This window comes from Aquarana catesbeiana, linkage group LG03, assembly GCF_042186555.1.
Source record: "Aquarana catesbeiana isolate 2022-GZ linkage group LG03, ASM4218655v1, whole genome shotgun sequence".
Classification (NCBI taxonomy): Eukaryota; Metazoa; Chordata; class Amphibia; order Anura; family Ranidae; genus Aquarana; species Aquarana catesbeiana.
The window spans coordinates 604422308-604435852 of record NC_133326.1 but is presented as its reverse complement, the minus strand read 5'-3'; the positions used below and the strand labels follow the sequence as shown (position 1 = coordinate 604435852).

Below are 13545 nucleotides of genomic sequence, written 5' to 3'. Positions count from 1 at the left end.
CGCCTATGCCCCACACCTTCAACCTCTGCAGCAATGCTGGCAGCACTCATATGTCTATATCCCAAAGACAACCTCTGGATATAATGCTGAGCACGTGCACTCAACTTCTTTTATCGACCTTGACAAGGCCTGTTATGAGTGGAATCTGTCCTGTTAAACCGCTGTATGGTCTTTACTACTGTGCTACAGCTCAGTTACAGGATCTTGGCAATTATAGCCTAGGCCAGGGGTGTCCAAACTTTTTTCAAAGTGGACCAGATTTGATTGAGTGAACATGCGTGAGGGCCGACCATTTTGCCTGACATTCTTTGAACCATTAAAATTCGGTCTATGTGTGTTCGTCTGAGCACTAATACACTGCCCAACGAGAATTCTCTTGCCTTTGTGGCTGTGTGTGGTAAAGAGATGAGCTCAGGCATGTTATTTGGATATATATCTTTTGTGGCCACCAACGAATCCCCAAGCGCTGCTCAGGACTTATGCCCTGTACACACGATCGGACATTGATCGGACATTCCGACAACAAAATCCATGGATTTTTTCCGATGGATGTTGGCTCAAACTTGTCTTGCATACACACAATCGCACAAAGTTGTCGGAAAATCCGATCGTTCTGAACGCGGTGACGTAAAACACGTACGTCAGGACTATAAACGGGGCAGTAGCCAATAGCTTTCGTCTCTTAATTTATTCTGAGCATGCGTGGCACTTTGTGCGTCGGATTTGTGTACACACGGTCGGAATTTAACCAATCGGATTTTGTTTCGGAAAATTTTATAGCCTTCTCTCAAACTTTGTGTGTCGGAAATTCCGACGGAAAAAGTCCGATGGAGCCCACACATGATCGGAATTTCCGACAACACAATCCGATCGCACTTTTTCCGTCGAAAAATCTGACCGTGTGTACAGGGCATAAGGATGAGCTCGAGCGTGCTATTTGGATATACCGTATTTATCTGCATATAACACGCACCTTCACTTTAAGAGGGACGTTTCAGGGAAAAGCTTAAAATTTAAATAAAGAAATGTGAAGCAAAATAAGGGGCAGCGCCCATCAATGCAACCTAATCAGTGCCCATCTGCAGCCTCACCATTGCCAAGAATGCAGCCTCACCATTGCCAGGAATGCAGCCTCACCATTGCCATGAATGCAGCCTTACCATTGCCATGAATGCAGCCTTACCATTGCCATTAATGCAGCTTTACCATTGCAATTAATGCAGCCTTACCATTGCAATCAATGCAGCCTCACCATTGCCATGAATGTAGCCTTACCATTGCAATCAATGCAGCCTTACCATTGCAATCAATGCAGCCTCACCATTGCAATCAATGCAGCCTCACCATTGCAATCAATGCAGCCTCACCATTGCAATCAATGCAGCCTTACCACTGCAATCAATGCAGCCTTACCATTGCAATCTTTGCAGCCTCACCATTGCCATGAATGCAGCCTTACCTTTGCCATGAATGCAGCCTCACCATTGCCATCAGTACAGCCTGATCGATGCCCATCTGCAACCTCAGAGGGGACAGGGAGGGGGCCAGGTGAGCACCAAAAGATTATATACAGGAGAATCTCCTGTGTCCTCGGCGGCCTCTTTAATACAAACAAGTGTACATATTCGCCAGCACACCATGGATCGACAACTTCCGTCCAAAGGTTTTTTAATGAAAGAGATCACATCACAGGAATAAGTGCAACGTTTCGGAGCCAAGCAGGGCCCCTTCATCACATGCCTGAAGATAGGAATATTGACCAGACTCTTTAATACAAAGTCCCACCTCCTATGATAGACAGAGCAGTCGTCCAATGGCAGCCCAGGAGATGGGACTTCCTATTACAGACGCCGCTGAGTTAAATAGGAGATTCTCCTGTATGCACTCTGACGGCGCTTATCCCGCCCCCTCCGAAGCAGCGCCAATAAATACAATATATATCTTCTATGGCCCTGGGGGCCACTAAAGATAAATATATATATATATATATATATATATATATATATATATATATATATATATATATATATATATCTCCAAATCACCAGGGGGGCTGCATTAAACTGGAACACAGGCCGCGACTGGCCCGTGGGCCGGGCTTTGGACATGCCTGGTCTAGGCAATCTTTATGTAGAGCAACAATTCTTTTTTTCAGATCCTCAGAGAGTTCTTTGCCATGAGGTGCCATGTTGAACTTCCAGTGAGCAGTATGAGAGAGTGAGAGCGATAACAACAAATTTAACACACCTGCTCCCCCTTCACACCTGAGACCTTGTAACACTAACGAGTCACATGACACTAGGGAGGGAAAATGGCTAATTGGGCCCAATTTGGACTGTACTCACTTTTGTTGCCAGCGGTTTAGACATTAATGGCTGTGTGTTGAGTTATTTTGAGGGGACAGCAAATTTACATTTTTATACAAGCTGTACACTCACTACTTTACTTTGTAGCAGAGTGTCATTTCTTCAGTGTTGTCACATGAAAAGATATAATAAAATATTTACAAAAATGTGAGGGGTGTACCCACTTTTGTGAGATACTGTAGCTAGTCACATATGCAGCACCATTGCAACTGTAGGTCTAAATAGCAGCTAAGATGGAGCCATCTTGATCTGTAAAACATAAGAACGTTTAGTTCCACTTTATAGACAGGGAATAAGAGGTTATTTTTAAAATCTTTATCAACATTCTGTAACTAGGTTTACAGAATTAAATAAATTCTTATTTTAAAACAAAGAGACTTTGTTTGTGGGGAGTTGCGTATAGTAAGGCTATACAGTATGCAATGGATTATTTATAGAGGCTTTTCCTTAAAGAGGAACTGCAGTCTGCTCACATCATTTGTAATAAAAACATATTTGCCATTCTGAAGCTTCCCCCCCAACCACTTTGCATATTATTTTATATATACTGTCATTCTGTACTTGCCAATCATGCATGCGGACTCTCCCTCCACTGAGTCTGGCTGCAACCATTTTAACTGTGGGCAGCTAAAGCTGCTGCCTGTTCACTTCCTGGATTTACACACAGAGGCACAGCTCCAGCTCTGCAGCCTTTATTGGCCCTTTTATGATTCATCCCCCCTCCCTTCCTGGCAAACTCTCACAAGAGTGAGAGACAGAGCTGTCCATGATGTCATAAGCCTAGGCTTTTTTTTTAAATACCTGTATAAGGTATTTACTGGCAGAAAAAAAAATGTTTTACTATCCAAAGTTAAAACAACAAGGGCAGAAGATTTAATAGATGGAAAGATGAAAAAATGACTGAAGGTCCGCTTTAACTTGATATCTCTGTTCTTATATGTTATGGCATTCCTATGTCATGGCAGAGAGCAGCAGAGCAGCTTGGAGGTTAATTCCATTAGACTACAGACTTATATATTATAGACTACAGAAGTAGAAGTTGGTGGGACTGCACATTCAAGCCTCACAACTCACATTATTTGGCACTGCTAAGCAGACCTTTCTTTTAAAACATCTTAAAGGGTGACTTTAAATGTAGAAATATAGGCAAAACGTTTGTTTTCATTTTTGATAGAGCAAGGGAAGGTTATAACCCCCTGTTCGATTTTTTTTTCACCATCTGTGTCCAATCGTGGTTATTTCCCTTCACTTCCTGTCCCATAGCCAAACAGGAAGTGAGAGGAAATCCCTAAAAATGTAGGAAATTCCTTGGGGACCTCCAGGTCACCAGAAATAGTCTCCCCATTGGAAGATTTCCCCTCTACTACTTTTCTGGGGACAACGCAAAATGTAGGTTTTCAGACAGCAATAGACAGGTGGGGGCACAGACAGCAATAGACAGGTGTTCTAACCCATCTCTATCCAAAGCTAAAAAAAAAGTTTTGCTTTTAGTTATACCTTAACCAGTTTCCGACCGCCCTATAGCAGTTTTATAGCTGCGCAGGATCACGTATATATACAGTGGACATAAAACGTCCGCACACCCCTGTTAAAATGTCAAGTTTCTGTGATGTAAAAAAAATGAGACAAAGATAAATCATTTTAGAACTTTTCCCACCTTTAATGTGACCTATATTAACTACTTCAGGTCTGTGCTATAGCCGAATGACGGCTACAGCGCGGACCTGTTTCGCCGGGAGTACGTCTATTGATGTCCTCCCATGCCCGAGCGGCCTGTGCGCCCCCTGCAGGGCGCGCGAGGTGCACTCAGTGTTCAGTGAGTCTATGAGACTCGCTGGATCACAGATCGGAGTAAGGGGTCGATACGACCCCTTATCATGTGATCAGCTGTCAGCCAATGACAGCTGATCATGTGATGTCAACAGAGCCGGTAATCGGCTATTCTTTCTCCTCGCGCTGACTGCGTGGGGAGAAAAAAAAAAGCTGATCGCCGGCGGCTGTGAGAGGGACATCAGTCCCGATCACGGTGAGCTGCAGCCAGATCCTCAGTGCCCACCTGTGCCCCCTGCCAGTGCCACCTAGCAATAGGCAACAGTGCCGCCTACCAGTGCCCACCAGCGCCACCCATCAGTGCCCATAGTGCCACCCATTAGTGCCCACAGTGCCACCTATTAGTGCCCACAATCAGTGCCTCAACAACAGTGCTGCACATCAGTGCCACCTATCAGTGCCATCTATCAGTGGTACCTATCAGTGCCCATCAGTGCCACCCATCAGTGCCACCCATCAGGGCACATCAGTGCCACCTTATCTGTGCCCATCAGTGCCGCCTTATCTGTCCCCATCAGTGCCGCCTTATCTGTGCCTATCAGTGAAGCCTATCAGTGCCCACCAGTGCCGCCTCATCAGCACATATCAATGAAGGAGAAAAATTACCTGTTTGCAAAATTTTATAACAAACTATTAAACATGATTTTTTTTTCAAAATTTTCCATCTTTTTTTGTTTGTTTAACAAAAAAATAAAAATCCCAGCTGTGATTAAATACCACCAAAAGAAAGCTCTATTTGTTTGAAAAAAATGATAAAAATTTCATTTGGGTACAGTGTTGTATGACCGCGCAATTGTCATTCAAAGTGCGTCAGCACTGAAAGCTGAAAATTGGTCTGGGCAGGAGGAGGATTTAAGTGCCCAGTAAGCAAGTGGTCAAAAACAAACTGAAATCTTTTAGGTGGAGGGAAGTAAAAATAAAAAACTAAAATAATGTGATTGCATAAGTGTGCACACCCTCTTATAACTGGGGATGTAGCTGTGTTCAGAAATAGGCAATCACATTCAAACTCATGTTAAATAGGAGTCAGTACACACCTGCCATCATTTAAAAGCCTCTGATTAACCCAAAATAAAGTTCAGCTGTTCTAGTAGGTCTTTCCTGACATTTTCTTAGTCGCATCCTACAGCAAAAGCCATGGTCCGCAGAGAGCTTCCAAAGCATCAGAGAGATCTCATTGTTAAAAGGTGTCAGTCAGGAGAAGAGTACAGAAGAATTTCCAAGGCATTAGATATACCATTGAACACAATGAAGACAGTCATCATCAAGTGGAGAAAATATGGCACAAAGGTGACATTACCAAGAACTGGACGTCCCTCCAAAATTTAAGAAAAGACGAGGGAGGCTGCCAAGAGGTCTACAGCAACATTAAAGGAGCTGCAGGAATATCTGGCAAGTACTGGCTGTGTGGTACATGTGACAACAATCTCCAGTATTCTTCATATGTCTGGGCTATGGGGTAGAGTGGCAAGACGGAAGCCTTTTCTTAGGAAGAAAAACATCCAAGTCCTGCTAAATTTTGCAAAAACACATCTGATGGCTCTCAAAGCATGTGGGAAAATGCGTTGTGGTCTGATGAAACCGAGGTTGAACTTTTTGGCCATAATTCCAAAAGATATGTTTGGTGCAAAAACAACACTGCACATCACCAAAAGAACACCATACCCACCGTGAAGCATGGTGATGGCAGCATCATGCTTTGGGGCTGTTTTTCTTCAGCTGGAACAGGGGCCTTAGTCAAGGTAGAGGGAATTATGAACAGTTCCAAATACCAGTCAATATTGGCACAAAACTTTTAGGCTTCTGCTAGAAAGTTGAACATGAAGAGGAATTTCACTTTTCAGCATGAAAACGACCCAAACCATACATCCAAATCAACAAAGGAATGGCTTCTCCAGAAGAAGATGAAAGTTTTGAAATGGCCCAGCCAGAGCCCAGACCTGAATCTGATTCAAAATCTGTGGGGTGTTTTCAAGAGGGCTGTACACAACAGATGCCCTCACAATCTGACAGATTTGGAAAGTTTTTGCAAAGAAGAGTGAGCAAATATTGCCAAGTCAAAATGTGCCGTGCTGATAGACCCATACCCAAAAAGACTGAGTGCTGTAATAAAATCAAAAGGTGCTTCAACAAAGTATTAGTGTAAGGGTGTGCACACTTATGCAAGCATATTATTTTAGTTTTTTTTAGTTTTACTTCCCTCTACCTAAAAGATTTCAGTTTGTTGTTCAATCTAGTTGTACAGTTTACAGGTCACATTAAAGGTGAAAAAAGTTCTGAAATGATTTATCATTGTCTAATCTTTTTTACATCACAGAAATCTGACATTTTAACAGGGGTGTGTAGACTTTTTATACCCACTGTACGTAATCCTGCATTTCTGGGAAGTAGGCGCGGAAGCAAGCCGCTGGTGGCTCACTCTCGCTGTGATTCTACGAAGCGGGAGCCAATCAGCTGGTCCCACGGACCTGATGTCCACCAGCACCCGCTGATTGTTCAGTACACAGGCAGAACTGCAGTCTGCCTATGTAAACAAGGCACATTGCCGTTCTGTCAGTAAGGAAGGCATGGATCCTGTGTTCCTGCAAAGCAAGAACATGGTCCATGCTTTCCCCTAGTAAAAGCACCTCCCCCACAGTAAGAAAACACCGGCTAGGCACACAGTTAACTCTTTGATCACCCCTGATATTAACCCCTTACTAGCTAGTGTCATTAGTCTAGTGACAGTGCATATTTTTAGCACTGATCACTATATTAGTGGCACTGATCCCCACAAAAGTGTCAGTTAGTGTCCAATTTGTCCGCTGCAATATTGTAGTCCCACTATAAGTCACTCATCGCCGCCATTACTAGTAAAAATAAATAAATAAATAAATAAATAAAAATTCCATAAATAAATCCCATAGTTTGTAGATGCTATAACTTACCACCAAAAGAAAGCTCTATTTGTGAGAAAAAAAGGACAAAAATGTTATTTGGGTACATCGTTGCACGACCACACAATTGTCAGCAGGGGAGTTGCTAGGCTTGCAAAAGATCTGGGGCTAGAGCCCATTGCAGCGGTCACCAACCTTTTTGCATGCCAGCGGGGGGGACCAGTGGTAAGCAATTTTTCACGGGCAATGGCTGGTGTTGGCACTTCAATCATCATGGCATAATGGTTGATATGGTGTCAGGGTGATTGAAGTGCATTATTTTTATTGTTACATTCTAATATATAATGAAGTGGTTCAACTCACTATACTGCAGAATCAGTGGGAGCCCTGGGCGTGTCACTTGCCACATCTCCTGCCACCAGATGCAGCATCTTACTTGCCACCGTCACCTGCCACTAAATGTGGATTGTCACTTGCCACGTCTCCTGCCTCCATTTGCAGATTGTCACTTGCCACATCTCTTGCCACCATTTGCAGATTGTCACTTGCCACGTCACCAGCCACCGTGGAGCTCCACTTTGCAGCCAGACCCCCTTGCTTCAATGTTGGAGGTGCGGCGGGGAGCAGTGAGATGACATCATCTCTCACTGCCCGCCCGCATCACCGCTCTCCTGCTCTCACTAAATGGACCAGTGCTGTCAGCCTGCCACCAATGCAGCGTCAATGCACATTTGGTGGCACTGGCTGGCATGGCAAGTGACAATCCACATCAGTTGGCAAGTGACATCTGGGTTGCTGTGAAGGCAGGAGAGCACCGATTTGTGACGGACAGTGAGAAATTATGTCATCTCTCTGCTGCTCGCCGCACCTCGCTCCCAAATTGAAGAGGCCTGGCTGTGAAGAGCTTGCTTCTTTCCTCTCCTCCGCCTCTCTCATGCAGCCAGCCCGCCAGCCGCAACCCGTTGGTTAGGCAGGGACCCTGCGGAAAGAGACTCGGGGCTATGGGCCCCAGATTCGGTGCTATAGCCCCAATAGCCACCCCCAAGCAACGCCCCTGATTGTCAGTTAAAGTAACGCAGTGTCGTAACGCAAAAAATGACCTGGTCAGGAAGGGGGGTAAATCTTCCGGAGCTGAAGTGTTTAATATAGCAAGATGAGGCAAAGTTTCATGTACAAGATACCATAACATCATCTAACATTTAGTATCCCTGAGATGAGGTACATAAGGATAACAAGGCACTAACTATAGGTTTCATTTATCCCAAGTTCTTAGGTATCTTGATACATGGGGCATTAATGCCATGTAATTATAAATTGCTTCTAAAACATAAAACTAGAACACATTGTTAGAGACAATCAGGAATTTGGTTAATGTGTGTGCATAGAAAGAATGGATATACCCGTCTACTTCCAACCCCAAACGCCAATCCCCCACCTTTCAATGTCCACCAAGTCAGTTTGGTTGAATAAAGGAACAAACGTTGAAGAAAGGTAATTACATACTGTTACATACTGAATGTTGTTGTTGGTGTTAGCTATTAGCCCTCATGCACACAGGCTGTTAAAAAAACGTTATGAAAACGCCAGTATCTTTGCAGTGATTTTTTTAAACTCTTTTCAGCGTTTTTCAGCGTTTTTGCAATAGCGTTTTTGAGCGTTTTTTGAGCGTTTTTGAGCGTTTTTCCGCGTTAGCGTTTTTGAGCGTTTTTTTTTTAAATTTTTTTTTTTTTTTTTTTTTTCAATGGATCAAAAACGCTAAAAAACGTTGGTGAATGACGTTTTTGAGCGTTTTTCAGCGTTAGAGCGTTTTTACAGCTGAAAAACTTCTCTCAGAACCCACTGGTCCTGGGTTTTTTTTACAGCTTAAAAACGCCTATGCCACTTGCAGCTCAAAAACGCCTAGGTGGGCATGAAGCCATAGACTAACATAGACAGGCCTTTTTAAGCTGCAAAAAAAGCTCAAAAAAGCAGCTGTAAAAACGTCCGTGTGCATGAGGACTTAATGTCTTTCCATAAATACAGCCCTGAAATCTATGAAACTGATATAGAAAACTTTTTTTGTGTGTTCTACCTGATAATGATCCTTAAAGCAGAACTCCAGGTTTTTTGTTTTTTTTAATTTAAAATCAGGCACTATTAAAAAAATATATTTTTTGCTTCAGACAGCTTTCTGCCACTAGATGAAATCAGTCTTTGTGGTTGACAAAAACTAGAGTTCTGTTTAATTTATTGACACCAACAAATTCAACTTGCACTATACTCATATATTTTGTTCTTCTCTGTTGCTATCATTAAATCAAAGGCTGAATGGGAAACACGTGGTGTTTGGTAATGTAGTGGAAGGAATGGAAGTCGTGAAGAAGATGGAAAGTTATGGCTCCAACAGTGGGAAGACCAGCAAGAAGATTGTGATCGCTGATTGTGGAGTCCTAGAGGACACACCTTCTGCTTGACAATGACACACAAATGAAACACTATACCATGTGACCTGAACATACACCATCATCATAGTCAATGCAGAAAAGCTGACTTCAGTGACGACATGCGTTTATTCTTTGTCAACTACAAAGTCTCAGTATATATAATAGCATTATTTATTGACACAGTGTGTGACCAGATCATTTCAGCAGCTTGCCTGCGCATTTTGCATACTACTGAAATAGTCCATTATACCCAATAGTTGAAATCGGTGCATTCTGACTAATGGCAGATTTATTACATGTAGTTCTCACTCTCAACTGCCTTTGATGTTTTCCTACCCTCTGCTGGAGCACACTTTGCAAATCAACTGTTTACATCTGGGAAAGCACACTCAGGACTCTTACATCAATGTAATGTTTGTATCATGTTTAAACTTTGCTTGTGCAGGTCCCGCGTCCGTGGTACTCCTCGCCCTCTCCTGGGGCCTTTCTCTCTTTCTTTTTCTTCTTTACCCTTTTTATTCCTCCTCCGTCTATCTTTTCCTCTTCATTCTTGATATGACAGACATTATATGGAGACTGATTTCCCTTAGGGGACAATATAGTATAACGCGTGCTATTTGCCTTACCTCTACCCTGACCCTTTTGGGTCCTGGCAACAGTTTAAAGTTATGTTAATCATTCTACGTACATACGCTGTTTCTTTTGTATGTGCCTGTTCAATATTGCCCCTGCGTGGGAAAACCATGGCTTGTCATACTCTCTCGAAACGTAATAAAAATATTGAAACAGAAAAATAAAATATGAAGGAAATATGGTGTTATTTATTATTATTAAAAAAAAGTAGAACGGTCTCATCTATGGTAAAATCAGATTCCTGCCTTAATTTTTCTGTAATTTTCAGTTAACTGAAAGCTTGAATCTTATTGGATGCTGCAGGTTACACTATTACTATGCATTTCATCTTTTTGCTTAATCCCTTGGCGCCTCCCGGGCCTTCGAGGTGTTTCAGATGCCAGAAGGTGGGGTTTCTGATCATGTGATCATGGTCACATGATCATAAAGCTCCCTAGCGCTGGTATGCATCGGGAGCTTTCTGGTACCGGCTACCGTGCTGGGAGCATGGTCTCAGCATGATAAGTTGTTCTAACAGGGCCACATATATGCGACTGTTTAGCATTAAGGCCCACTCAACAAGCAACTGCATATATGCATGCTGCTGGCATCAAGGGGTTAAATAACAGCTCCTTTGCCAGACGGGAAAAACATATAAAAAGTGCTGCGCAAATAAAAGTCCTTAAATAAAATAAATGTATAAAAAATGAAGTGACCAAATCAGAAGACAAAGACCACCAGTGACAATTAAGCTGAGATCAATATCTGGATGGTGACAAATCCCTCCACCGGGCATGGATGGCCCCTCACCTCAGACATTCGACCTGAAACAGGTCACACCGCTTATAACCATAGATGGATCAATCTGTGTGATTGTTGGTTCCTCCTTTACTTCACAGCACACGGTACAACAGCGGATGTTACATAAAAAACAAAGGGCAGACCATAGTGCACTCCGTGGCTACTTTATTAAATGTATAAGGAAGGCAAATAAAACAGACACTTACAAAGACCGGCACTCCGATCCGAGTGCCGGCTGATAGGCGTGTGATCGTGTCTGCGACTGACCGCGGGTGACGTCATACGCTCCTTCCCCCGTACGCGTTACGTCCTGTTATTATTTTGTATATATGCGATTTTTTTATGCGATTTTTTACATGCAAACTTGCAGCATGTGTTTATGCGTGTTTAAGAGTAAATACTGCAATTTTTAAATTTAAGATGAACTTCTTTACTGCATCTAATGAAATTTGTCATCCGGGTATTGCAGGAAATGTTCTTTTTATAATTTTCTTTTCTTTTATTATTTGTTTACTGCTGGAGGTGTTGTAAGTTTCGTTTTCCCTTTTGTAAGGGGAGCGCATTAGCAACCATGGGTTAAGATGCAGTGATGGGAGGTGCCAGACTCCCTGATTATCGCCCCTAATCCTCTGATTGGTGCTACCATCACCATGGCACTAAACATAAACAGTGCGGGCCGTCATTGCGCATCCCGCCCCACGCCGATGAAGTCCCGCCCACAGGACGTAACGCGTACGGGGGAAGGAGCGTATGACGTCACCCGCGGTCAGTCGCAGACACGATCACACGCCTATCAGCCGGCACTCGGATCGGAGTGCCGGTCTTTGTAAGTGTCTGTTTTATTTGCCTTCCTTATACATTTAATAAAGTAGCCACGGAGTGCACTATGGTCTGCCCTTTGTTTTTTATGTAACATCCGCTGTTGTACCGTGTGCTGTGAAGTAAAGGAGGAACCAACAATCACACAGATTGATCCATCTATGGTTATAAGCGGTGTGACCTGTTTCAGGTCGAATGTCTGAGGTGAGGGGCCATCCATGCCCGGTGGAGGGATTTGTCACCATCCAGATATTGATCTCAGCTTAATTGTCACTGGTGGTCTTTGTCTTCTGATTTGGTCACTTCATTTTTTATACATTTATTTTATTTAAGGACTTTTATTTGCGCAGCACTTTTTATATGTTTTATGCTTTTGAGGTATTTCTTTGAATTGACCTTAGTGCCTGCTTGCATTTATTGTGTTAAGTCCATTTATTAGTCAGCGCTGAATTTCATTATCATTTTTTTATCCTTTGCCAGACGGGACAGTGTAAGAGGGGATCAGTGGTGGGCATATAGCTTGTATAGTCCTTGCTACTGTGCAAAAGCTCCAGGCAACACAACAGGCCTAAATGTACATACATAAAGCTAATGATTTCAGAAACATGCTTATCTATTACAATGGGGAGAAGTGTGGAAGAATTTACAGCAATCACACAGAGCAACAGTGATGGGCACAGAATCTGTGTTTCTGCATGTTGTGTTCTGAGGTCTACTGTATGTTCACCACAAATAGAAATCTGCAGGATGAAAAGATCAAAAAGGACATGCCAATGACATTATCACTGGGTTGCGTCAAGCAAGTGAAAGATGGTACAACCAAGGCCAGTGGCAGCTGGTGAAGTTTTAGGATGGGGGGGGGGTGCTAGACCCCGCCCTTCCTTTTTGACACCTGCCACTTCTCTTAAGCCACACTCCTTATAGAATCCACCCACTCCGTACCCTGTATTTCACTTGCTTCCACCCATAGTGTCAGGAGTATACAGCTCAGCATCTTAGTGCAGAGTATACAGCTCAGCATCACAAGACAGAATATACAACTCAGCATCACAGATCAGTGTATATAGGTCATATTACAGATAAGGTATATAGGTCACATTGCAGATAGGGTATATAGGTCGCATTACAGATAGGGTATATAGGTCAGCATTACAGATAGGGTATATAGGTCAGCATTACAGATAGGGTATATAGGTCAGCATTACAGATAGGTGTATATAGGTCAGCATACAATGTCAGGAAAAGAGTACCTTTTGACACTTAAATCTCTGGGCTATATGTGCAGACAGTCTTGCAAAGCTATAACATTACTGCAAAAAAAAAAAAAGCAATGGTTCAGTATGAGCCCAGATGCACAAACCCTCGCGGTACAGGGAGATTGCACCCATTGAGTAATCAGGGGCATGCGCCTGCATGAGCAAATAGGAATACACAATGGCACGGGGGGGGCTGCTGTCAGTGAGGGGAGGTCACTTGGTTACCAAACGGGTCAATGGTAGACTTAACGTTTTTATTAATAAGGGCTCTTGTGGACACAATTCCCAGGCCGCCCACCTGTTGCCACCTCACTATGATTGATGTCTTATTGGTAGTAATAGAGCATTGCATGATTGCACCTGTTTCAGACAGAACTCTCTCTGAAACAGGTGCAATCATGCAATGCTCTATTACTACCAATAAGACACCAAAGCGAGGTTGCAGCAGGTGGGTGGCCTGGGAATTGTGTCCACAAGAGCCCTTATTAATAAAAAACGTCAAGCCTGCCACTGACCCGTTTGGTAACCAGGTGCCCCCCCCAGACAGTGCTCTGATAGCAAC

The 13545-nt window shown here is 43.2% G+C and overlaps 1 protein-coding gene across 2 annotated transcripts in view; it reads left to right on the top strand.

Moving 5' to 3' along the window:
• LOC141133057 (peptidyl-prolyl cis-trans isomerase-like) overlaps window positions 1-10301 on the top strand; it is a 68558-nt gene extending 58257 nt beyond the window's left edge. Inside the window, exon 4 of one of the 2 annotated variants that reach the window (XM_073622167.1) lies at window positions 9375-10301. In XM_073622167.1, coding sequence (XP_073478268.1) covers window positions 9375-9525 — 151 coding nt within the window. In that variant the 3' untranslated portion in view covers window positions 9526-10301. The remainder of the gene's footprint in view (window positions 1-9374) is intronic. The other variant, XM_073622166.1, reaches the window with a different exon arrangement.
• The last annotated feature ends 3244 nt before the right edge of the window (window positions 10302-13545 follow it).